Source organism: Podarcis pityusensis (assembly GCF_964106645.2).
Source record: "Podarcis pityusensis genome assembly, chromosome: 7".
In the NCBI taxonomy this organism is placed as follows: Eukaryota; Metazoa; Chordata; class Lepidosauria; order Squamata; family Lacertidae; genus Podarcis; species Podarcis pityusensis.
The window spans coordinates 16464707-16492453 of NC_138031.1; the positions used below are offsets into that span (position 1 = coordinate 16464707).

General features: G+C 44.8%; 1 protein-coding gene across 5 annotated transcripts in view; it reads left to right on the top strand.

The window, feature by feature from the left end:
• Positions 1–27747, top strand: part of SAMD12 (sterile alpha motif domain containing 12) — a 210476-nt gene that overhangs the window by 132771 nt on the left and 49958 nt on the right. For 2 of the 5 annotated variants that reach the window (XM_081012908.1, XM_081012907.1), the window contains exon 5: positions 23497–23559. The exons of the other annotated variants lie outside the window; for them this stretch is intronic. In XM_081012908.1, coding sequence (XP_080869034.1) covers positions 23497–23516 — 20 coding nt within the window. In that variant the 3' untranslated portion in view covers positions 23517–23559. The remainder of the gene's footprint in view (positions 1–23496; positions 23560–27747) is intronic. 5 annotated transcript variants of the gene reach the window in all.

Sequence of the window (27747 nt, forward strand, 5' to 3'; positions counted from 1 at the left end):
CAGCGAAGCAAAATACCCTGAATCTCTTTCATCACATCCAAAAAATGCAATAAAAACTCCACACGTCAGTTGAAATATCACTAGCAGGTTTACAAAATCACTGAATCAGAAGCTGCGCCTCAATGTCTCACAAAAAAAGAACCAACCTTTGCATTTTCCCATGTAATCAATTTAGCCTCAGCCATTTTCCACCAGGACAAGGGTGGTGCTGTGGGTTAAACCACAGAGCCTAGGGTGTGCCGATTAGAAGGTCGGCGGTTCGAATCCCCGCAACGGGATGAGCTCCCTGCTCCTGCCAACCTAGCAGTCAAAGTGCAAGTAGATAAATAGGTCACGTCAACAGGTCGCGTCACGTCAAAGTGCAAGTAGATAAATAGGTACCACTCCGGTGGGAAGGTAAATGGTGTTTCTGTGCACTGCTCTGGTTTGCCATAAGCAGCTTAGTCATGCTGGCCACATGACCCAGAAGCTGTACGCCGGCTCCCTCGGCCAGTAAAGCGAGATGAGCGCCGCAACCCCAGAGTTGTTCGCGAGTGGACCTAATGGTCAGGGGTCCCTTTACCTTTATCTTCCACCAACCAGAGCAGTAACACAGTTAATCCCTAGACAACTTTTTCTCATGAAGCAGATGTCCCATCTGCAAAGGATCCATAATAGCATAGCACATAATTTACAACCAGCTCATCCATCTAAGGCAGGGGTAGGAAATCTCAGCCCAGGGGGCAAACACAGCCCCCCAGCCTTCTCTCTTTGCCCCCCAGGAATCATAGAATCATAGAGTTGGAAGAGACAGTGGGGTTCATCTAGTCCATCACCCTGCAATGCAGGAATCTCAGATGAGCATCCATGACAGATGACCATCCAACGTCTGCTTAAAAACCTACAAGGAAAGAGAGTCCACCACCTTCTGTGGGAGTACATCCCACTGATGGAACAGCTCTTACCATCAGAAAGCTCTTCCTGATGTTTAGTCGGAATCTCATTTCTTGTATCTCGAAGCCCTTGGCTTGCTCCGTCTTCCATGCGACAGCCCTTGAGATATTTGAAGGTTGTTTGACCACACCTCCTCCCACCCTCTCCTTGAGTGCTGTCCTGTGTGCTTGAATTATGATCATGCCTTTGGCTTCCCTGGGTGAAGAAATGTGTGTTGTAGGGATGGGGAAACCTCTGGTGTTTTCACAACTGGAATGTGACCTACTTACTATGCACTTCCATTGCTCTGCCTATTTTTGCACTGGGCCATGTCATGGCCCCTTGAAGGTTGGTCATGTGGGAATCTGGCCTTGAGTCTGGAATGGGTTTCACCATTCCTGATCTAAAGAAATCCAGCACCATACAGATAGCAGCAGTACCGCTCCTTCCCTGTCCCAATGAGACTGCAGTGAGAGACCCACTACTGAAGAAACCATCACTTAATCATTCTATAACAACTATTAAGTATCAGTCTCACATTTGGAGGGGGGGTTGGGGGGAAGGCTCTTGAGAAGCCATGGGTCTGCCCATGAGTCTGACCGGCAGGGGCTCATACAGACCTGTTGCACTTGATAAGAAAAAGATGCACACATCTGCTTTTAAACCTTTGAAAATGCTAGGTGGAATTATTACAGGGTAACTGTTTGTCCTCTGAACTGTGCACCAAGCATTAAATATGATAGGCAAGTAGTTAAATATGTCCGTTCACAACTTTTCAAAATTCTGATCAGAATGTTCCTAATTGGGGAGCTGATTTATTTCAGGCACGGTGACACTAGGAAGGGACAAAACACCATTGGTAGCAGTGGTGCCCAAAGTAACATTATGTATATTCTGCTTTGTTGCCATTTTAGGATTTGCAGTGTGTGTTATTAGCACTATTAAGTACCCATCAAAAGCAGAAGTGGGTCCCATGTTGAAGGTTGGGTCTCAGGACCCCTTGACCTGCTATCTGGACCAGCTATCTAAACCAACCATATGCATTTCGTGTTTTTCATATTGTGGTTTTATGTTGTGAACCGCCCTGAGATCTATGGGTATAGGACGGTATACAAATAAAATAAAATTCCACCTACTCTCTAAAGTTAAGAAATGTCTTCCTAAAAAAACACACACACACACACACACACACAACCTGTACTCAAGAGGCTAGGACGGTGCAGGGATGTAATCTTTCCAGCATCAAACTCCTGGTCCTAATGCTTTGTTCTTAGTGGGTCTTCTGCTTCTCTTGCTATTTCTTTCCTAGTATGGAAGATCCTGTTCAAAATTGCACGGCTGTTCAGTTGAATGGCTAGGTACAATAGCTGGAAAAGTCAAGTTGCACCTGACCAAAGTTATATTCACTTCTAGCCTTCAGGAGGACGGAGGTTGCAGTTTCTGAAGAAGCCAAGTGTTGGCAAGGGTCTATTTGAAAAAGAAGCAGACCAGAACTAAATTATCGCAGTCCTCTTATATATTGTCTTCTTTCCCCGGTAGTTGCTTTCTGAAGCCTCTGCTTCCACTTTTCAAGGTTCGTTAGCACTTGAGAGTTCAGTAGGAGATCACGGAACAGGAGGCAGGAAGTTCACGGTCACCTCCTAGCAGAGATTGCGAAGATGGGAGAGCCAAGAAGACACGGCAAACCTGTGGTCCTCTAGAAGTTGGGATCCAACTCTCATCAGCCCTGACCATTGGCACTGCTGGTGGAAATTGACAACATCTGGAGGGCCACAGGTTCCCCATCTCCAGTGGGTCCATACAGATGTGGAATTACTGACAGGGTGACCTTTGTCTTCATTCTGGATACCAATCCTATAAAGAGCACTTAACAGTTCAACCCGAAGGATGTCTGCTCACAATTAAGCTCTGTTTTGTCCCATGTGGCTTAGTTCTAAATGTGCATGCAGTTGCAGGCTAAGAAATACTATACGAACTTCTGGATCTACTCAAGGGTTGTGTGTTTGGCTACTGCAGTTGGCATCATAGTGGAATCTCATTTTGAGCTTCGGCGGCAGCAGAAATTGCTGCAACTGAATGCTGTGGCCCCAGAGGAGAGGCAACATTTCATAACAGCTGGGCTGTCGGCTTGCCAGTAATCCCTGTGGGAGTTGTCAAATGTGTGGGCCAGCCCAGAGAGTGTGGATGTGAGTGCAAGCGGGGTTGGACTGTCAAGAATACAGATGTGGAGAGCGCATCAGGTGAAGAGGAGAAGCTAAGTTTCGGATGTGGAACGTGACAGCGAGCAGTGAACATAGTGTGGGCAAGGGTAAATCTTTTAGGTTTTGGGAAAGACCAGAGGAGCAAAGTTTTGGAAAAGGAGTATGTCAAAATAAATGCCGCTTTGTTCCATACATTTAAAGCACTGCTGCTTCGAGACCAACCAATTTATACTCCCCATCACTGCTTCCCCAGGGATTGGTATTCAGTGGATGTAGCTTTAAAATCTTGGGAGAATAGCTGTTCAAGCAGCCTTCAGGTAACACGAGAGAAGCAGAAGGGCACTGGGAAGACTTTCAGAACCGCAAACATTTAAATCTAGCAAAATACTCTATGCCTCATTTGTTTGCAGCTCTGAGGCATCCATTGGGTTTCAGTTTATTTATTTATTTTGCAAAAAAGAGAGAGATAGCGCGAAGTCTTTTCAAAGAATAGGCACCATGGGAGCATTTTACCTTCTGTCAAATCTTCTTAAGAAGGAAGCCACCAGAGCAAGCACAGAAGGCTAGAGGAGGAGGAGACTCCCAGCTAACTGTCCCCTGGCAAACATGAGTTTGGATAATGGTGCTGTATGACCTTGGTCATGCCACCATATCACTTCAAGCTTCCTCATTGCCTGCCTCCACAGAATCCACTGTGGGCTGGTGTTTTTTTTATCGCCCATCCATTTGACTTTGAAGGTACCACAAGACTCTGTTTGCTTTGTTAAAGACCAGCAGATTCATTGCAGCATAAAAGTTTCGGGAGTAGAGCTCGCTCACGTCTGAGGAAACAGGCCCTAGAATCACAGGAAGCTGCGTTTATACCAAGTCAGACCATTGGTTCATCTAGATAAGTATTTGTCCGCACTGAACGATAGAGTCACTCCAAGGTTTCTCTCCTGGGATTGAACCTGAGACCGTCTGCATTCAGAACAGATGGTGTGGCCCTTTGCTAAACCACAGAGGCTTACTCCATGGTACATGTTTGCCCCTTGTTTGTGTCGGGATCTGCGTTCGACCGAGCTGATAAAGCTCATCTTCCTCTGGCCGAGTCCTTCGGAATTGCCCCCGACGTGATTGACAACCTGAGCCTTTGATGAGGCTCCAGGCACATCCCATTCAGCAGAGAATCCAAAACAGCATGCAGAAGTGATGAGATTTATGGCTACATCGCTATGCTTTATTTCTTAATACGCAGACAGCAAAGAAAAATGCATCCTCTCTCTGTGAGAGCAGAGAGCAACTGAGACAAAGGAACAGGAAACCAGTAACGTCACATCCGTCTCCCGTCTCCCGTGAGACTTCCAACAGCCTGGAAGGTCTCTGGAATGTAAACAGAGTCTTGTGACTCTATGCAGCTGCACAGTGGCAAACAGAAACTAATAGTTTGCGGCTCTTCTGTAACAGATTTAATGTGGCTAACCTTCTTGGCTTTACTAAAGCAAAATAATTTAGAGGTTTTTTCAGCTTCGGAGTGAATTTGAGTTTGCCATGTGCTTCAAAAGGAGGAAGGTCCACTGCCCAGTTGTAAAGCATCTAGCTTTATATCAGTCATTGACATTACAAAACTTCAGGCAATGAAACTGGGCAAGCTGTCGGCCTGAGAGCAACAAAAGTTGACAGTTTTTGTGTTAGTGTCAAAGCTGTTCCATAGGCAGCCCTCAAGCCAGAGCTAAGCAGCCCAAAAGACCCTGTAAATGTTATTATCGACAAAGCAAAAGTCCTAGCCTGAACAGTAGGCTTTTCTAATGCTTCCTGTTGAGGAGAGCCAATGGCCAGCCTGGCTGGGTGGAGGCAATCCCTTTACTGCAGGGGCAGCCAATGTGGAGGACACCACAGGCTGTGGACCACAACCCCCATCCTCCCTCACCATTGGCCATGTTGGCTGGTGGTGATGCGTTTTGGATTCCAACAACATCTGGAAGGCACAATCTTGGCTTATTCTCCTTTGCGATCAAAGGAGATGCTTCATCTTGTAGCGTTGTTGGCTGAAGATGTGCATAAGCCATTGATTTCTGAAAGTGTACGCAGCAGTTCCTTGCAGTTAGATCAATCACTGGTCTATCTTCAGAAGTGGGCAGCTCCCTAAAATTAGACGTTGATGTCTTCCTATGCCTATTAGTCCATTGACATATTGGAGGGAATTAAAGACAACTAATTGACAGAATGTAGACCTGCATCCTACTATATTGCTGTTAGCATTTCCTTTCCTGCCCTGCCTTCTGTTGAGTGTCTAGACTAGAGTTGTTCATTCATACAAGGCTTTTTGTAGATGCCAGTTTGTTTTAATAGTTGTTTTTCTCGCTGCTCAAGGTCACCAACAGCTTTGGCATAGCATTAGTAGAATGAAAAATAGATGTGGGGCATATCTTGCATGACACAGACTTCTGAACCTTTATCTTTCAAGTTCCCAAAGTCCTTTTAATAGTAGATCTTGCTTATTTTAATGAGCCTCATTATACCTCGTTTGTTCAGCTCTCTTGTGTGCTGCCATATGGCTCCGGTGGCTACCTAGTGAAAATGTATTTATTATCTTATAAAACATATATATAGAGATGTCAGATGCATGTAATTAAAGGAATTGTCTTTTGAGATATATATATTTTATCAATTAACCACCTGGAGCTTCCTAGCCAAATCTTAATCAGCTAGCTGACGGAAGACATCTTGAAACCATGTCTGGAAAGAGGCAAGCAAAGATCTATATATACATTCAGGCATTCACGAAAGTGTGATAATTGTAAGAAGTAAGAATGGGGGGCAGGATTCTATTCAGTTCACATTTAGAGGCGAATTTCCTAATTCTCATTTCCTGACGCACAGCCGTTGTTGGAAATTTTCCAAATTTTGCAGTGTAGTTCTACACAAATTCATATACTAGAGGACAGTACACATTAGAATGCACATGTTAGTGGGAAAAAAGAATAAAAAAAGTAGCTCAGTTGTTAGAGCATGAGACTCTTAATCTCAGGGTTGTGGGTTCGAGTCCAACGGTGGGCAAAAAGATTCCTGTATTGCATGAGATTAGGCAATACAGATGATCCTTACAGTCCCTTCCATCTCTACAATTCTGTGATTCTGTGAAAATGCATGCTATTAGGGGAAATTGCATAGGAAAATGTGTACACTAGGAGAAGTTCGCACTCTTGTTTTTTTTAATAAACTGATGAGGAAATGTAGAGAGCTGAACCAAGATTGGAAAAACAAGAAACCCAGATTGGCAGCTCTGACTATCCCTAGTAGAAAGCAGAAGGGCAAGGCTGTGAACTTTCATCCCCGCACTGCACCCCGTACTCCTCCCTGGCCTTGAGCTTATATCTGTGTTCCTCACTTGTATCCCCCCCCCCCTTTTTTTAATGGTAATATTTGGACCCTGCTTTGCTTGGCATATCTCCCAGTTCTAGTTGTTAGAATTCCTGCTCCATGATTGCAGTCATGGGATTTTTGTCTATCACATGATGGTGTATGTTTTGACTCCACAGAGTGGGAAGTGACGGAGACAGGATGTTTGTGTTACTGTGTTCCGTGAAGTGGGACTATTGTCCTTTGTCCTTTTCTCTTTGCTGTCTGATGCTAGAGAGAGAGGGAGCCATGTTGCAGTGCTTTGTGTGTGTTTATATGTAAATAAAGTAGATTAGCCAAAATGCTGAGTTGCTGGGGTCTGTCACGCACATGATGCGCAAACTCTGCAGATCCCTAAGTGTGCCAGTGTTGGTTGGCATCGGTCGCTGTGATGTTCAGGCTGAAGAAAGCTTTTGAAGCTCCCGAACGATCGACCAGGAGGGAGAGAACATGCCAGTTGGGCATGTGTCTCTGCCAGGGTCCTACTCAAGTGTAGGCTGAACTCTTGACACTAGTAAGAGCACAGAGTAGAACACTTAGGCTTGAGATCTAACCCCCTGCCCCCAACATATGAAACATTTGCTGGAAATGGATGGCATGTTTTAATTTCTAGAGAGAGAGGTGCAGAGACTCAGACCATATAGGCCAGAGAGACTCCTTAATGCAATGTGCAGATGGAGTATGGGCAGAGCAGGTTGTGTTTGCTAAGGCACATTTTGACTACATTCCAGCTACCTGGTAGAAGCAATTGTTGGCTATCAAGCCTGGCCATGATTTTTTTGACTCCTGGGAAGTACCTTTCTTTCCTACAAGTCCATTGTGTGCTGGCAAATGATGTCCACATGCTCTAAGTACAGATCCCACGCTTTCCACCTGCTTCTTGAATGGAATGGCATCCTTGCTTAACCAGGATAGCTTATCACATCAGGAAGGAACTAGTGAAAACTTGAGTTCACCTTGACACACTGAATATTGTGAGATACACCGAAACAGCATAATCCTCACAAAGTGATTTTTATGACATCAATTTCCTGTGTGGATTATGGTGTTTGAACACTCCTGGTGTGATGAGAGATGTTAGGGGAACATGTCAAGGTGGACTCGTTTTCCAGTCATTCGCTCCAATTTCCTACCACACTGAACATTTGAATTGGTCCTCGGAGACAATTGGAATGTAAATTCAAGGGTTTATAGCTTTCTGACTGAAAATGGGTGTATGTTTTTGTCGGCAAAGCCTGTGGTTTTTTTAGCAAAAGTAACTTGAGTTTCCTCAGCTACCCATACACTTTGCCCATATGATGCCAGTCTGTAATGCACAGACCCCTTTGCTATGTGCAAGTCTCTTGCTTCAATAGTATCTGTGCAAGCAACATAACACTTGAGAGTCCTTAAGGGATGCGGGTGGCGCTTTGGGCTAGGACTTGCCGATCAGAAGGTCGGTGGTTCGAATCCCCGCGACGGGGTGAGCTCCCGTTGCTCGGTCCCTGCTCCTGCCAACCTAGCAGTTTGAAAGCACGTCAAAGTGCAAGTAGATAAATAGGTACCACTCCAGCAGGAAGGTAAACGGCGTTTCCGTGTACTGCTCTGGTTCACCAGAAACGGCTTAGTCATTCTGGCCACATGACCTGGAAGCTATACGCCGGCTCCCTCGGCCAATAAAGCGAGATGAGCACCACAACCCCAGAGTCGGTCACGACTGGACCTAATAGTCAGGGGTCCCTTTACCTTCACCTTTAACAGATCAACATTCAGTGGTAAAGGGCATTCTTTTCTTTAAAAAGGGATCTACACCAAAGGCCTTGGAGATCCACTGACCATTAGAGCTAAGGGTGTTAGGCAAGATGGACCAATTGTCTAACTCTCTGTATAAGCCAGTTCTTTATATCCAAGTATGCTGTGATCTCAAGGAGACAGCAGGCTCACTCATAACTGAGCTATGGATGTTGTGGAGAGTTTTCTACAGAGCTGTGTCTCTCATGACTTAAGGAATTCTGTCTAGAGAGGAAATGCTGCAAAGGATTCTGGGACATGTTCTGCCACACGCCTTGTTAATTTTAGGTTTGTCTGGCCTCACCACTGGCCCATTTGAGGTGAGAGTTGTGCCATAGGACATACCCAACACTTTCTTATGTCTGCATAAGAAAAGGATGTAATAATAAAAGGATATCACATAGAGGAGGGAGAAAGGTTGTTTTCTGCTGCTCCAGAGAAGCGGACACGGAGCAATGGATCCAAACTACAAGAAAGAAGATTCCACCTAAACATTAGGAAGAATTTCCTGACAGTAAGAGCTTGTTCGACAGTGGAATTTGCTGCCAAGGAGTGTGGTGGAGTCTCCTTCTTTGGAGGTCTTTAAGCAGAGGCTTGACAACCATATGTCAGGAGTGCTCTGATGGTGTTTCCTGCTTGGCAGGGGGTTGGACTCGATGGCCCTTGTGGTCTCTTCCAACTCTATGATTCTATAATTCTATGCATGTTGTGGGGAAAGACGAGTCATGAATGGATAAGCTGTCCTTCAGTGAAACTCATTCGCCACTCCTGAACGTAGGGACTTTGATAACTTTCGAGGGGTTTCCCTGGAACAGTTTGAAAATCACAGCTGTTGAATATAAGCTGTCATTACAGGATATTAGTTTTTGTTATAGAGCAGGGGAAGCCAACATGGTGTCCTCCAGATGTCGACGGACTACAACTCCCATCATCTCAGACCATTGGCCATGCTAGCTGGAGTTGAAAGGAGTTGTGCTGCAATAACAAATGGAGGTCACCACAATGTCTGCCCCTATTACAGATTTTGTAATCCCATTTAAGAACATGTGAGACTGTTTTCTGGAGCTGGCTTCTTTGGGAGCCAGAAAGTTAATTGTGAAATAGTTGTGTCTATTTTCTGCAGGTGGTATGGTAGGAAGAACTTTGTCTTCATTGCTAGCACAGATCGAACCCTCTGGAGAGGTCTTGTATTAATTTGTGTCTTGTATTAGAGGACTGGGAACTTGCTTCCTTTCCCTCACCTGGCAGCTAACACCAAAAGAATTATGTTTGCACAGTCAAAAGTCTGTTCTGGAGATGGTGACACGAGAGGACACAGAAAGTCACAGCTCGAGCCCTTGTTTGTCTCTCAGCAAATTATGTAGCCATCACATGCATCTCCAGATTTACTATCTCTGAATCTAATTTAGGGTTCGGGTCTCGGGCTTAAATAACTGGCTGGATAACTTGCATAACTCTCTGCATAACTTGCAGAAATAGTTACAGCTTTTGTGTGAGCATTCTTTATGATGGGTTATTTCAGCTACAAACAATGGGCGTTCCCAAACCCAGTGAGATCCTTGCGCTCTGCTTTTGCAGAGCCACGTCACGGAGGATAGAAGGTAACATCTCCAGCTTCTAGGGTCAGACCCATGAGTGAAGGTCAACCGGAAATTGTCAGGCAGAGAATTGAGGCCAAGGTAGATTACCAGGAGGCATCTTAGACAGGTGGAGGTGGGTGTGGAGAAGGGTTGCCTAGGAAATCGAGAGAGTGTGGCTGGCATCAGTGGTGGGCATTGCCAGGCACCTGCTGAGGTTCATGTCTTAGTAGGGGAGTTGCAACTGTCTACCAGAGCCCCCTGCCTCTTCTTGCCGTTGGCTGCCTGCTGTCTCTCCCTCTGGCGAAATAGGAGAGGGCAAGTGGATAGCAGGAACCAGAAGAAGGAGCAACAACTGCTGCTGCCTCCTCATTCACTTGTGCCTCAAGGCAGCAGTAGGGACTGAGCCCAGAGGGAGCGTGTTAGTGCCAGATAGAGGATATCTCTGTCCAGTATATCTGAAGGAGCATCTCCACCCCCATCGTTCTACCCGGACACTGAGGTCCAGCGTCGAGGGCCTTCTGGCGGTTCCCTCACTACGAGAACCCAAGTTACAGGGAACCAAGGAGAGGGCCTTCTCGGTATTGGCACCCACCCTATGGAACGCCCTCCCGCCAGATGTCAAAGAGAACAACAACTACCAGACTTTTCGACAACATCTGAAGGCAGCCCTGTTTAGGGAAGCTTTTAATTTTTGATGCAGTACTGTATTTTAATAGTGTGTTGGAAGCCGCCCAGAGTGGCTGGGGAAACCAGATGGGTGGGGTATAAATAAATAATAATTCTTCTTCTTCTTCTTCTTCTTCTTCTTCTTCTTCTTCTTCTTCTTCTTCTTCCTCCTACTATTATTATTACTATTTTGACACAGGGCCCCTCAAAGCCTGGTGCCAGCATGGCAAAAGTCTTCTGCAGGGACAGAAATGGTTGCATGACTATACAGGGGACAGAAATAAGGGTGTATGCACTGTAGGTGAAGTTACTACTCCACGGCATAGACAAAAAGTCAGCTCACTGGAAGGATTTTTGTAGGGGACAGGAACAGCCACGACCTAACCATGTTGGAACTGGATAGAGCAAGGCAGAGTCCCTCACAAGCAGCTTGTGATAAAAACTCATTTATTGCTTTTCCAATCAGCAGTCATGGCAACTAGAGCAATGCTCTGTTCCAACTCCCAGAAGGCCTGCAGTTTGAGTCCACCTCTGACTGATGACCTTTGCAGGTTATAGAATAGCAGACACTGCTCCTCTGGAGAGGAGAAGCACCAGCCACTTAACAAATACCAGTGTCTCCCTTATTCTTGCATCCCACCCCCTAAGCAGTCCACGCATATGGCATGAACAAAGAAGAATGAAACAACCTGCTTGGCCATTCTTGCTTGGCATGGAAGGGAGTTTTAATCATGGCTGACTATTTCAGACGCGATTTTCCCATGGGAGTTAATCTCCTATTTAGGCCGGTTCTTATAACCAAATAGGAGGCTCTGGCAGCGGCCCTCCAAAATTTCAGACCAGGAGTTTCTCCCAGTCCTATTTGGAGAAGGTGGGAATTGAACTTGGCACCTTCTGCATGGCAAGCAGATCTTCTGCCACTGAGCTGCAGGCCATCCTCTGTAACAAGAATGTGGGCTGAATTGATTTGTACAGGGAATTGCATGTGCTGATCATGCACGTGCCTGTTGCTCCACCTTCCAGACTTGCAACTCAGCCTGCATTGCTGCACATCTGCCGAAAGTGGGTTGAGCAGTAAATGTGATGTGTATATGGTGAACTTTGTGTGTATTCACACAACCTGCATGTTCAACACCACGGTTTGGTCATGTGAACTGGCAATAAGACGTGGTTCAGAATGTTCAGAATTGATAGGATCTGGATGGGAAGCAGGCACTAAATAATTGCCTAGTCTGGACTAATTCTCTACCTGGCAGCAACTGAAGCCAAGACTCCTCTGGCTGACGTGCAGTGCATGTTGCAAAAATAGTGATTGAATTCTCTTTGAAGAATCTCAGCCTATGCTTAACTACTCAGACAATCAGTTTGTAGAGATGCCGTAAAAATTCTCCAGAAACGCCTTTTCCAGGCTTTCTATTACTCTTCTGAGACGTTCATATGTTCATGTTACGTATTCCTTTTTATTACTGTTTTTCCATGGCTCAGGGCTAATGAATGCAGAAATCCATGCCTGCTTAGTGAAACTGTCCCACTTAGTGAAACTGAGGACCTAATGGTTTCCGAAATCCATTCATGTACCTCTTTTTCAGGCATGCGACAGCTGACTTAACCAGGGGAGAATGGTTAGAAATATTTATCTCAGCCATAGGTGTTGTTTTTCTTAGCACTTCGACTCCGTGTTGCCTTATGGAAGATTTGCTCATATTGGCTCAAGCCAACACTGACTTTGTCCTGTACAACTTCCATTAATTCAGTCTATTCTTTGACCCGTGTCTCAACCTTTATTTTGGTGCCGTTTTATATTCTCATTCCATACCTCTGTGGACCAGATCTAGGACCCCAAACAGACACACAGTTCACGTTGTTGGCAGATAATGCTCCACCAATGTGCACGGGCATATTTCTCTGCCGCTGCTAATGGTGGCTTTTGACTTGAGGCCTGAGGGCTGGGTTCATGTTCTGAACCAGACACTGGTCCCTGACAGAAACCCTAGACTATGTGCTGCAGTGTTGTTTCTGATTAGCTTAAAAGCAATCAACACAAAAGTAAACAGGACCTTTCGTCAAGAACTACTTGACAAAAGAACAACAACTCTGGGACTGCTGCCAAAACTGATATCCTCTGTTTTGCAACTCTCACCCTGCATCCAGACCGTCAACATGTACATTTCTTCACTTCTGAACCCATGCCTACCATTAGGAAAAATGAGGTGAAACCATAGGCATATAAACCACTGTTCTCACAAGTTCCCTAACTAGCTTGCTTCCCTCAGGTACAGAGAAGGAGGTTGTCCCGTCATCAGCGATGAAGTATTTTGTCTTCTGTGTGTTTTAAAGGAGGGTTATAGATTTTTCTCGATTTTTCCCCATTTTATCTTTCGTAAACCGTTTTGAGTTGTTGTTTTTTACCGTCAATCAGTGTTTTGATTAAATAAATAAATAAAATAAAATAGATGCCAGTCACATGCTGTATATCAAAGTGGTAAGGGTCTCACCTTGACCCCAGACTGCCCTTCCCCAAACCAAATCAGTGGCTGCCGGCAGACAACAGCGATTGCCGTTTGTTGACATCAGAGCATTTGGGAAGTTATGTATTATTTGGGGAGCGGGACTATTTCAGTGGCATCCCTGTGTTGCTCATGATGCGCTGCTCAACCTTAAAGTCTTCCATCTTAAATTCCTCCAAGGGCTGAACTTTTAAGTAACAGTGAGGAATATGAGGTCCTTCAGAGCCTGAAGATTGAACACCCCACGTAAGCCTCGAACACATTTTCCTCCTCCTTCGGTGCCATAGCTGCAGTTTTAATGCGGTGTTTATCTGTCATTGTCAGTAATGCCCATGAAATGCATAAACCTGTCTGTGGGATCAAAGGAGCTATGCTGTGATTGAAGAAAGAGCATTCCACTACCTAAACAGAACTGAATATACTAAAATAATGCTGTTGAATGCTTGCATTTGGGGCAGTTCAGTCAGCACAGGTTGTCTCCTGTATTTGATGCAGATAGAACACCTTTTTGTCCTCTTCCTTGACACTGATCTCCAGGGTTTATATTTCATGTTTGTTTCCGATACCCATCCTGCCTGTTACCTGTCCTTGGCGATACATCATTTGCATGGTGACGCAAAAGGAGTGGATTGTCAGTCTTCATAAAATGTCAAGGACCCAGTGTCAAGATAGAAAGGCAATATTCTTCTAAGTGGTTCAGGCAGACAATAAAGCCTTTTTGTCAAGTTAGAGATGGTAGCGTCTTCCGTCTCCGAGTGTGAAGTGGCTTTAACTTGGGAATATCTTGGCTCTGTAGTCTGCTATATGACCTGCTCCTCACTGAGGTGGCGAATCTGTGTTGGGGCTTTGCCACTTTGAGATTCAGGTGGAGGCTTCCATTTCTGAATGCTACTCCTTGCAAAAATAAAAAAGGGATGTCACTAGTAGCTTCTTTTGATGGTCAGGTAGCACTTCAAAGCCACAAGTCAGGAACAGGGTTCCCCTCGACCCATACACTTTCTGAAGTACAATTCATCAGGTACCAGAGCAAGGTGGGATCTGAATCTAGTCAACACATCCCTCCAGCAATGGCTACAATAATATAGGTACAACATTTCACAGGTACAGTGGTACCTCGGGTTACATACGCTTCAGGTTACAGACTCCGCTAACCCAGAAATAGTACCTCTGGTTAAGAACTTTGCTTCAGGATGAGAACAGAAATTGTGCTCTGGCGGCGTGGCAGCAGCCCCATTAGCTAAAGTGGTGCTTCAGGTTAAGAACAGTTTCAGGTTAAGACTGGACCTCCGGAACGAATTAAGTACTTAATCTGAGGTACCACTGTTGTGCATGGACGTGTGAACATATAAAGCCCTTCTGATAGAGGGTTTTTACAGAAATAAGCTATATCACGGGTCAACATGTGGAATGTTCACCAAGTTTGGGATTGTTAACTGTTTTTAAAGAAGAGCAATCTGACCTTTGTTATAAAGATCTAATTACTTTTCTTTTAGTAGCAAAATGCCTACTAGTGAGTGGAACAGAACTGGAAAGGATTGGAACATCTGTGTATCTCTCGTTGTAAACAGACTGTACGGTCTATTGCCATATCAGAAAAATTAACAAAGAGATACCGTATTTTTCGCTCCATAGGGCGCACCGGACCATAGGGCACACCTAGTTTTTAGGGGGTGAAATAAAGGGGGGGGAATTATTCCCCCCCCAGCCCCAAAGAGCAAAGAAGCTCCCAGAGAGGAGCTTGCCGGGCTGGGGGCGGGGGAAGCCTGAGCTTCCCCCGACCCGAGCCCCCAGAACAGGCTGCTATCCGCAAGCCTTCTGAGCCCGGCGGGAATTCCCACCGGGCTCCGAAGGCTTGCGGATAGATGCCTGAAGCCCAGGGAGGGCAGCGGGAGTTGGCGCTGTGCTCCCCGGGCTTCAGGCTGCAGGCTGCTATCCACAAGCCTTCGGAGCCCGGCGGGAGCTCCTGCCGCGCTCAGAAGGCTTGCGGATAGCTGCCTGAAGCCTGCATTCGCTCTATAGGATGCACGCACATTTCCCTTTTCATTTTTGGAGGGGGAGAAGTGCATCCTATAGAGCGGAAAATACGGTACATGCATGAAATAATACAAGTGATGCAGACGATTTTGTTGAAATATGGCATCCTTGTATAAAACACTTTACTGATGATCCTGAATATTGGCAACTGCTGAAATCACAGATTGGACTTTGGCAAATTTCGCTAGATTGATCTGTCCTGTAGCAGGGAGGGGGCGAGCTGGGATTTTGTTTTTGCATCCCTTTCTCTCTCTCTTTTTGTAATTGTTATATATTGGAAGTCAATAAAACTATATTAAAAAGCAAGCAAGGAAACAAAAAATATCCCTCCCACAGCCTTAGAGACAGAGCATTGCCATCATGCCTAGTAGCCACAGAAAGCCTCTTCCTATTCATCTAAACCTCTTTTGAAGGCCTCCAAGTTGGGGACCATCAGTCGCACCTGTGGCAGCAAGTTTGCTTCAAAATTAGTGTGTCTAGAATTGCAGCCCTAAGGAGAACAGCAGCCCCCATCTTCATAGCATTTCTCAGGATTGTATGCCCCTCTTTATAATTATTTTCTCTGACCACTCCGATGCTGGGGTTGTTGTGGGTTGGCATGCAATGAGGAAGAATAGCTGAAGGGCATATGATGCAATTTGCCTGCATGGGCCCATATGACAGAGTGAAGTGAATGCCTCTGATTTGTAGCATAAGGCTAATGGTGAGTTATTTGATTTATTGTTGTCTTTTTATGGCCGGGGAGCAGGGAGAGAGGTGTTCGTTGGTTTTCCTGGCTCAGGTCAGGTGCCAAAATAACTTGACTGGCCTTGACTGGCTACCGAGCAGATAGGCACTATATCACCAAAACAGCGGGTTGCATAGACGGAACTTCATGTTGATAAACAGCAAGTGTGAAGCTGGAATAAAACACTCTTCTGTATTTGTGCTGTCAGATGCCTTGGTCTGAGGATTTTCGGCCACACTGTGTTGGTTGTGCCTCTAAGCAACAAAGCATGCACACACAAATACCAAAAGAAAATGTAGACACACACACACACATTTACTTTTTATTGCAGTAAATTGCAATGTGTTTATAGTGGCGCATGTTGTGCACATGAATTATAGCACCCCAGCAGAATTTCTGAAAATGAAAATTCCTGGACACTGCCCTGAGTCTAACTTCTCCAACCTGATGCCCTCCAGGTTTTTGGGACTACCGCTCTCATCATCCGTGACCATTGGCCATGCTGGCTGAAGCTGATGGGAGTTGAAGCAATATCTAGAGGGCAACAGGTTGAAGAAGGCTGATCTAGCTCATTGTAAGGCAGGTCCATGGGTCCAGTTAGCGTCTCCACCCCCATCATTCTGCCCGGACGCTGAGGTCCAGCGCCGAGGGCCTTCTGGCGGTTCCCTCATTGCGAGAAGCAAAGCTACAGGGAACCAGGCAGAGGGCCTTCTCGGTAGTGGCGCCCACCCTGTGGAACGCCCTCCCATCAGATGTCAAAGAGATAAACAACTACCTGACATTCAGAAGACATCTTAAGGCAGCCCTGTTCAGGGAAGTTTTTAATGTGTGACATCTTAGTGTATTTTTGGTCTTTGTGGAAGCCGCCCAGAATGGCTGGGGAAACCCAGCCAGATGGGCGGGATACAAATAATAAATTATTATTATTATATTATTATTATTATTGCTGTTGTTGTTGTTTCAGATGTGTTATTTCCTTTTTTGAAGAAAACAAATAATTTCAGTAACAGATGAACTTCGGGTCCTCTCCACGCTATGAATCCTGCAGCCTATCTTGGTTTTCCTAGTCTGGTCTCCTTTGGACCACATATCCGAAAGGGACCAGGCTAGGAGCACTGCAAGCTATGAATTTTGCATGGCTGTCTTCCCAGGACACTTTCCTAGCTGCGCGCCACAGCAGGAAAAGGACCATAGCTCATCTTTGCAGGCAAGAAGCTCCAGGTTCCAGGCATTTCCAGTTCGATGGGCAAATAGCAGGTTATGGAAGGTCCTCCTCTAGGGACCCTGGGAAGCAGCTGCCAGTCAAAAGTGCCTTGTACTATGCTAGATGGACCAATTCTCTAAGGTAGCTTCATATCTCAATATGAACATGGGAAGCTATCTCCAAGCTCTTGGGCAAGCAGTAGGGTGATACCCCAGGATGCTTATTCACTTTGATCTGTTCTCTTTCTGTGGCCTCCTTTCAGACTGTTCCTTCCAGTGCCATTCTACTGGGTTATTTGAATTGGGGTTACAAAAAAAGGATAACCTTTGTTATCCGATGGAGCGTCTCTACCTCCATCGTTCTGTCCAGACACTGAGGTCCAGCACCGAGGGCCTTCTGGCGGTTCCCTCACTGCGAGAAGCCAAGTTACAGGGAACCAGGCAGAGGGCCTTCTCGGTAGTGGCGCCCACCCTGTGGAACGCCCTCCCACCAGATGTCAAAGAGAAAAATAACTACCAAACTTTTAGAAGACATCTAAAGGCAGCCCTGTTTAGGGAAGCTTTTAATGTTTAATAGGTTATTGTATTTTAGTGTTTCGTTGGAAGCCGCCCAGAGTGGTTGGGGGGGACCCAGCCAGATGGGCGGGGTATAAATAATAAATTATTATTATTATTATTATTACTACTACTACTATTATTATTACCTTGCATTGCTTACATAAAAAAGCAATGCAAGGCGATAAGGATTATTTTTTCAACCTTTTTTTAACGGGGTGAGGGGAAGAGAGAATGAAGATACTAGACCGAATTGGCAATGCCTTCACCACTCCATTAACAATTATCGTCCTGGCCGTATGGTATTTTGTTTGTTTTCTGATCCTAATTAATCATCTTATTTTTGAGTTAAAATAATTAAAGCTAAATCCTCTCTCTTCATTTTAATCCTTCCTTTGCTAAGCCGCGCACTGTTGTGCCATTCTGTCTATCCCCTGGAAGTTGCTTGGAGCCATTTTCCTGCCTCGCAATCATGTTGTCTCTTGGAAAGTTATAAACTCTGAGAGATGAAAACACCTTCTTTAAAAAAAAGAAGGAAGGAAGGCAGTGTTAATAAGCAGCTCCCTAATCACAGCGGATGTATGCCTAGATCCGTGATCATAGGACACCAAATGTCAATGTTCCTCACCGAAGCAAGCACTGGAAGTTAAATGCTTTAATTGGGATTTACTTGCTTTGTTTTGTTTCAAACCTAAATGAATCATAGAGCTAAAAGGTATATTGTGCAAGCTTGAATAAAAGTCATTTGCCAAAAGTCTGTGCAGATTTCAAAGTAATTAAAACTCAGGGACTGCCTACTTGGCACTATCTTCTTAATTGATAATCAAAATGAGCAGATCAAATAAGTATGCTTTGAACACAGCTGATAATTGCCAGCAATTCCCTTTGAAATTCTTGGATCAGTTGGATTCCGTCATTAAACTGGTTGTTTGCAAATTCGCTACTAGTTGATGCAAATCCACAAAGAAAACCCTTGCATAATACAACGATGACACTGGGTCTCATTAAATAACATAATAAGTTTTAGGATGAGATGAGAGGGAAATAAGTTGCTTAGAATTTGTGCTGCCTTTTTCTTTTCTTTTCTTTTCTTTTTTTTTTTGCCAAATCAAGGCGAATGAGAGTGTGTAAAGGTAAAGAGCAAGACTCTGTTCATTGCACTGGACAATGTTGTTGTAGAAGTCAACCAAAGATTTAAAACCCCTTTAAAAGCAATGGGTGTTGTCCATTGTCACCCAAGTTGCACAATGGGACTTCCTTTTCCTCTCTTCTCCTGCATCTCCTTGTTTCATCACAAATCAACTCCAAACCTCCAGAGTACATTTCGGGGTCAGAGAATGGATATCTGTTCCATTCTGCTGGCAAACACTAAACTATACCTTACAATGTGTTCCTGTAAGGTGGGGTGGTTTGCAGAACGAGATACATCAAAAACTTAATCGTAATACAGTGTAATGTGTGCATACTTTCATTTCTTTGCAACAGTTTTTTTTTAAAAGAGCATATTACCCAACTATTCCTGTCCAGAAAGACAGATGTAGTTACAGTGGTACCTCGGGTTACAGACGCTTCAGGTTACAGACTCCACTAACCCAGAAATAGTACCTCAGGTTATGAACTTTGCTTCAGGATGAGAACAGAAATTGCGCGGCGGCGGCGCAGCAGCAGCAGGAGGCCCCATTAGCTAAAATGGTACCTCAGGTTAAGAATGGACCTCCAAAACAAATTAAGTTCTCAACTCGAGGTACCACTGTATTCTAAACTCCAGAACTCCACGCTGTTTCTTTATTGGAATACGTAGTTTACTGCCATTGGGACAACACACATTAATTAGCTACTGAGTGGCACCTAAAGGTGTTGAAGGGTTCTTTTCTGAACCAAATGCCTTACTAAGGTCCAGTGTGTAAGGGACCTGGACTGCAGAGAAAACTTTCTCATGTAAGAAGAGTTCCATCACTACCCCTCCAGCCCACTGGGGTCTAGTTTGAATGCATTTCACCATGTGCTCTGTTCCATGTACATGCCAATAGCATCTCCACCTGGGCAGCTAATTATTGGTGTACTAATGCTACACATATATGGGGTGGTAATAGCCACCAACTCAAATGGCTTTTAAAAAGCATTTGACGAATTCAATGTGGTCAAGGCTATCAGTGGCTATCAGTCACGATGGCCATATTCTACTTCTACTGTCAGAGGCATTATGCCTCTGAATACCAGTCTCTGGGAACTGCTGGTGGGCTGTCAGGAGTCCAGGTTCCCTGCTTGATAACACAGTAAGCATAGGTACCGTATTTTTTGCACCATAACACTCACTTTTTCCCTCCTAGAAAGTAAGGGGAAATGTCTGTGCGTGTTATGGAGCGAATGCCTACGGGTGGCGGGGGGGATCTGCTGCAGTTGTGAGCAGAGGATCCATGGTTCCCCTTCCTTCCCTCCTCCATGGCTCGCTTTGAAACAGCAAAGCGGGAGAAGAGCCGCTGAGTGGGGAGGAGAGAGGGACAGAAAGCCTGCTTCTTTAAAGGAGCAAAGCGGGAGAGGAGAGGAGTCCGGTTGGCTCCTTTAAAGCAAGCAGGCTCTCTGTCCCTCTCTCCTCCCCACTGGCTAAATAGCATTATTAGCAGCATCCTTCTCCACACACTCCATGCGTGCTCCTTGTCCCTTGAGTGTTTTTCCTTCCCTCCCCACTTACAAAGCACGGATCCACATGGATCCTCAGGATTTTTGCACTGGGTCACCCCAAATTCACCATCAGATCACATAGCATGTTCATGGCTACATCTTGCACCAAAAAAATCATGCACCCACTGTTGCCTGGGGTCGCAGTGGTGCAAAAACGTGGTTACAAAGCATGGATCCACATGGATCCTCAGGATTTTTTCATTGGGCTACTCCAAGCTCACTGTCAGATCACATGTCTGTGGCCACAGCATGAACCACAAAAATCATACATCCAGTGTTTTGTTTAGAATATTTTTTTCTTGTTTTCCTCCTCTAAAAACTACGTGCGTGTTATGGTCTGGTGCGTGTTATAGAGCGAAAAATACGGTAATTAAAAAGGAGGATTTATTGCAAAAACAAACAGATAGCTCCGGACGGCTCTAACAAAGCCTCCGGCATCATTACTCAAGATGACCCTTCTGAAGACTTCTTCCAGTGTTGACAGAAGATATTGAACTTATGACCCTTACATCTCTTGTTTTGCTTCCTATCTAGCAGCCCTCCCATTCGCTGACTCTTCAGTCTTAGTGGATCAGCTCCAACCTCTTCCTATTCTGAGAGGCTGTCTCTGAATTTGTTTGTGCCTAATTGTGCCTCCTGTGAGCTTTGGCTGTGTTCTAGCCTGCTCTCAGCTACTGCTTTATCAGCCTGCCCATCAAGGTCAGGAAGAGCCGAAGCCTTCAGCTGTCTGCTCTCCCCTGCCTGACTAACATCTAAGCCTCTCTGTTCCTGGCTTCTTTCTGCAGTTGGCTGCAAACCTTCGCTTGGAGCTGGCTCATTCCTGACATGGTCAGAGTGCTGTTGTGCTTATGTCTAGTTTGCAGGCTTCCCATAGGCATCTGATCACCCCAACCAGAGCAGGTTATGAGACCAGATAGGCCAATGACCAGATCCAATAGACTTGTCTTACATTCTTAAGTGTTTGAATGTGACAGTGGTGCACTGAGCACTTATGCAGGTAAACACTTTCTCCACTGCTTGCATCCCATATAAACTGGGCCTGAGATTTGGGGTGTTCACTTTTTTCATTCCTTTCCCCCACCCCATGCAATACAAAGGATTGGCTTAAGTGCATGTGTCCTACTAAGCGGAGTATTCCCTCCAAGAAAATAACGCATGAACAGAGCCAGAATGTTCTTATTAATTGCTTTTGAATGCTGCAGTTGGTGTTTTGTGCTTCAGGTAGTGCTGGGATAATTGAAACAGCTGGGGGTGGGGGAGGAATCAAGTAGGATTCAAGGTGGTCTGCAAAGCTCTGGAGACAGATGTGCATATAAATGCACATTAAAAATAAACCCAAATAAATAAATACTGAGTTACTCGGTCTTATTTACTTCTTGCGATCCAGTGGGACAGAACTCATTCCCACAAGCTTAGATGCTTGCATTTTCTATTATTACTTAAGACTTTTAAAGTGGGGGGAGGGGAATCTGGCTGAAGCTTATGTGATGTTTCAAAGTAAAGAGATGAGTAGAATTTGCATAATAGAATCACAAAAATGGAAAGCATGGAACATTTGATATTTAAAATAGTCTCATCTAAAGCTTTTAGCACAGGTAGGAAAGGTTAATAAAAATCCATCCGTACAGCATATAAATTATTCCAGACTTTAAAATGTAAAACAAAATTATGTCCAATCCATCTTCCTGCCTTCTCTTACAAACATATGTCTCCTTAACAAACCTTTCCTACTTAAACACCTACTTGAAAAATTAAAATGAAATGCATCACACTTCTGACTTGTGTGAGCTATAATCCAGTGTCCAGTCACTTAGCTCTAGGACTTGGCCCTAGACCAGCGGTTGGCAAAGTTTTTGTGGCTTGGGCCGGTTCACGGTCTTGCAGACGCCGCGGTGGGCCAAAGTGTGTCTGTGTGTGTCTGTGTGTGTGCGCGCGCACGCATGCATGCACGCACACAAATGCAAACACTATTTCTGGCGCTACTTCTGGTGCAGAGGAGGCGTGCGCAGCTTCTCATTGGCTGCAGGAGCTTCCTGCAACCAATGGGAAGCCGGCCAGCATCGCGGAAGGCGGTCCCTGCTCTTCTCCGCCTGGTTTAGCGTGGCACACAGGAGCCAACTGAGCGGGCGGCAGGGGTCCATGGGCCAGTTAAACAACCCCTTCCCTAGACCAATGGCGTAAGGGCACAGTGGAAGGTGCCATTAAGCATTTGCACCTTGTCTTGCCCGTGACAGTGAGTAACCAAAGCCAACCCTTCCATACTTGGGAAGTGAACGCATGGGAGGGTCTGAGGGGTCAAAGACATGACTTGCAGCCACCATCACAGAAATGAAATGCTACAGAATGATGTTGGAGTACCTATGAGGAAACAGTTGAAGTGCTGTACTGAAATCAGGAGCCAAAGATCCGTTTAGTATTTTGAGATTAAAACAGTGATGGTGAGGTTAAAAAGAATTATTAGGGCTAGGCAGATCTGCCAATTTTGGTTCTTTTAGTTTCTCATGTTCCTGATTCTGGAATTCAGTCCCCCTACATTCGTTTGCAATAATAATAATAATAATAATAATAATAATAATAATAATAGAATCCTTACAAAAACTCGTCAGCATTTAGTACAAACTTCTCCTAATAGACACATTTTTGTATGCCATTTTGATTAATATACACAATTTTGCAAGCGGTTCCCCCTAATACAGTGGTACCTGGGGTTAAGTATTTAATTCGTTCCAGAGGTCCATTCTTAACCTGAAACTGTTCTTAACCTGAAGCACCACTTTAGCTAATGGGGCCTCCTGCTCCTGCTGCGCCACCGGACCATGATTTCTGTTCTCATCCTGAAGCAAAGTTCTTAACCCGAGGTACTATTTCTGGGTTAGCAGAATCTGTAACCTGAAGCGTATGTAACCCGAGGTACCGCTGTATCCCTTTTTGTATGTTATTGTGAGGAATATATTCATCTGACTGCAGATGTCCCTCTAATAAATGCATGTTGGGTTGTAGAACTGCTTTGCAAAATTCGAAGAAGTGCAGAAAGGAATGGAAGCATGGGGGGAAACTGGTTGCTTTGTCAAAAGCAGGCAAAGGTACCCACCAGTCCAAAACACTACATCTTCAGATTCTAGATGCACAGCTGAAAATTAGCACTGGCAGCCACCCGGTTAAAAGCAATCACAAATTGGCTTAACATATGTTTTTCATCCATTCATCCATCAGTTGCATTTGCATCTGAGTAAAACTAAATGTTCTGAAGCAATGAGTGTTGTTTTCTTTGTTTTTAGATCTTGCATCCATGTGTTAACAGCAGGCATCGACTTAGAAAAAGACACTCCCTCCTATCACAGGTATATTTTTAGTCAGTTAAACATTGGTTAATGGATTGACCTAACAAATTAAGAGAATAATATTGTGCTGTTGTTGTTTAGTCGTTTAGTCGTGTCCGACTCTTTGTGACCCCATGGAGCAGAGCACACCAGGCACTCCTGTCTTCCACTGCCTCCCGCAGTTTGGTGCTGGTAGCTTCGAGAACACTGTCCAACCATCTCGTCCTCTGCCGTCCCCTTCTCCTTGTCCCCTCCATCTTTCCCAACATCAGGGTCTTTTCCAGAGAGTCTTCTCTTCTCATGAGGTGGCCAAAGTATTGGAGCCTCAGCTTCATGATCTGTCCTTCTAGTGAGCACTCAGGGCTGATTTCCTTAAGAATGGATGTGTTTGATCTTCTTGCAGTCCATGGGACTCTCAAGAGTCTCCTCCAGCGCTATAATTCAGAAGCATCAATTCTTCGGCGATCAGTCTTCTTTATGGTCCAGCTCTCACTTCCATATTGGGAAAACCATAGCTTTAACTATACGGACCTTTGTTGGCAAGGTGATCCTACTGAAAAATCTGTGTGTCTGGCCTTCCTGCTTGCACAGACGACCGTTGCAACCATCATCTCCCCCAAGCAGCTGTTGAAACAAGCCTGGCCCCTTTAAAAATACGAGCTCAGTTGGTGCAGCATGAGACTGTTAACCTCTGAATTGCAGGTTTGAGCCCCATGCTGGGGAGTCCTGCATTGCAGGGGGTTGAACTATATGTCCCTTGTGGTCCCTTCCAACTCTACAATTCTATGATTCTACTTGGAGGATGGAGCTAACCACCCAGACTCAACCTGGAGTTAATTGTTGCTTAAGCAACATCCTAAACCTACGCCAGTCTGAGTCCCACGTAGAGTTTCCCATTCCAAATGCCTCACCTGCCTCCTAGCACCATCACCAGAAGCAGAACAACAGCTGAGGCACAGCTACAGTGGTACCTCAGGTTAAGTACTTAATTCGTACCGGAGGTCCATTCTTAACCTGAAACTGTTCTTAACCTGAAGCACCACTTTAGCTAATGGGGCCTCCTGCTCCTGTCACGCTGCTGGAGCACAATTTCTGTTCTCATCCTGAAGCAAAGTTCTTAAACCGAGGTACTATTTCTGGGTTAGCAGAGGCTGTAACCTGAAGTGTATGTAACCTGAAGCGTCTGTAACCCGAGGTACCACTGTACTAGCCATTGAAGCACCTTTTTTGGTTTTATCCAATGGATTGCAGTACATTCCAAAAGGTTAGCTAAACTTGTAAATAAGCCTCATTTCACGATGCAGGTTAGGCAAATGATCCATGCAGTCATTTCTGCAGGCGGTGGGTCAGTTCCCACCACTTGTAGCTACAGTTTGCACCAGCGTAGCTTGGAATCCTTGGCTTTATTGAGAAGATATAAGTAGAGAATGAGATATAAAACATGGATGATTATGATTGAAGTACATTCTCCCCCAGGGGATCGTGTCACAACTGATGGTTTCATTTATTTTTTGTGTCTCTTTAATGAAAATTCACTCTGCTGGATATTTAGCTAGCCCAAGGAAACGTTTCCATTTGTTATTTATGATGTGTAGAGTTTCTGTTCTGTAGGCTGAAGACGCTATATTTTAGAACGAACCAAGATGCAGATTACTTCTCACTTGACTCTTCTTATTCAATTACTACCTTTTCTCTCCCCCTGTTCCACTTGGCTTGGCAATTGTCCCATTACTTTTAGAAACCATATGCAAGCTATTATTCATGCTATATGACCAATAGGGTGTGTTTTTTTTAATGTATGAAAAAGTCTGGCTTTTTTCATTTATTTTTAATTTGCTATCAACTCTGTTGCTGTAACTGATCATCTGACTGTCCAGTTACAAGCTTGAATATTTCCGTCTTTACAGCACGAGGTGTAAATTCCAGCTAATATCTATTCCAGTAGGTGTTTCCTGTTTCCTCCTGTGCTTAAAGAGATTTCCCATCCTTTGCTTATTTATTCCGTGTCTCAGCCTTCCAGTAACAAGAGTTCTCTGGGCAGTGTGCAAAATAAAAATAAATCGCAAATACAGTACAGTTGCAAATTAAAAAGCATCAGATAAGGCAGTTAGAACTTGAAAGCAGATCACTTGATCAAATGATCAATATATATTTTTAAAAAATGAAGCTGTGATGCATTAGAGCAGAGCAGGGATGGAGAACCTGTGACCAGGGATACTTCAGTTGGTTAGAGCGTAGTAGAAGAGAAGAAGAGGAGTTTGGATTTGATATCCCGCCTTTCACTCCCTTTTAAGGAGTCTCAAAGCGGCTAACATTCTCCTTTCCCTTCCTCCCCCACAACAAACACTCTGTGAGGTGAGTGGGGCTGAGAGACTTCAGAGAAGTGTGACTGGCCCAAGGTCACCCAGCAGCTGCATGTGGAGGAGCAGAGACGCGAACCCGGTTCACCAGATTACGAGTCTACCACTCTTAACCACTACACCATGCTGGCTCTCATTGTCAGTAGTGCTGACAATGTCAAGGTCATAGAATCGATCCCCATACAGGACAACAGCATATTCCTGCATTGCATGGGGTTGGACTAGATGATCTGTTGGGTCCCTTCCAGGTCTACAGTTCGATGATTCTATTATTCTCTTGGTCCTTGCATGGCTCTATCAGCATAGCCAAAGACAAGGACGGATGAGACTTGCCCAGCAACATCCAGTGGGCTGAAGGTTCCCCATCCTTGGAACAGGGCGTTGGAAAAACAAGCCCAGTGATCATGCTATAAATCACAGCACTGTGTGAAATTGTAAAGGTCTGGCCAGACAAAAAGGTTTTTGCCTAGCATCGGAAAGATATTAAAGCGGGTGCCAAAGTGTGCTTTTTTGAGGAAGGCTGAAATTGGCACACCAACTTTAGCTGGTAAAAGGCAATCTAAGCCACAGAGGCCACTTATGTCTCAGGTGACAAAGATGGATTGCCCCAAAACTTTGGATCTGACTCCAGAGGATCCTTTAATGCAGTCCTCTCCAGAACAGGCTGAACACGTATCGAACCTGTCTGTTGCTTCCCTAGATCCTTCTGCTTTTGGACAGATACCTCAGCATTTTTGGACCCTCTTGCACTCATGTCCTGGTTGTCTACTGTGAGAACAAGATGCTGGACTAGGTGGGCCTTTGGCCTGATCCAGCAGGCCTCTTATTATGTTCTTATAATAACTCCATTCTGGGTAGCCTCGGGGTTTGGAGATGAATTTCCCCTGTTTTGGGTCCACTGCCTGCCTGTGCCAGTTTTCAGTCACATTGAAGATTTCATTTTTAAAGCAACAATCTAATATTTTTTATGAAACAATTCCATTGCCATTATTATTAGGTGACAGGGGAAGTTTTAGATAAGAACAGGTCTGTACTAGGCAGTGACTTGCTGGTTGGTATTCTGTAACATTTAGACTAGCCTTTTAATAACTGGGATCACCACACATTGACCTGTGTTCTGCTGAGCTAGAATATGATGGAAATGGCCTTACCTTTACAAAGAAGCAAACACTCCTTAACAGAACCTTATTGGAGGTTTCATAGAATCATAGAATCTTATAGTTGGATTCTCAAAGGTCATCTTGTCCAACCCTCTACAATGCAAGAATCTCAGGGAAGCATCCATGACAGAACCTCTGCTTGAAAACCTTCAAGGAAGAAGAGTCCACAACGTCCTGAGGAAGAGCGTTCCACTGTCAAACAGCTCTTACTGTCAGAAAGTCCTTCCTGATGTTCCGTCAGAATCCCCTTACTTGTAACTTGAAGCCATTGGTTTGGGTCCCACCCTTCAGAGCAGGAGAAAACAAGCTTGCTCCATCTTCCATGTGACAGCCCTTGAGATATTTGAAGATGGCTGATGTATCTCCTCTCAGCTTCCTCTTTTCCAGGTTCCCTATTGGAATTCAGGTCTCAAACCAATGGCTTCAAGTTACAAGCAAAGAGATTCTGACTAAACATCAGGAGGATCTTTCTGACAGTAAGAGTTATTTGACAGTGGAACAGACTCCCTCAGGAGGTTGTGGACTCTCCTTCCTTGGAAGAAGAAGAAGAAGAAGAAGAAGAAGAAGAAGAAGAAGAGGAGGAGTTTGGATTTGATATCCCGCTTTATCACTACCCTACGGAGTCTCAAAGCGGCTAACATTCTCCTTTCCCTTCCTCCCCCACAACAAACACTCTGTGAGGTGAGTGG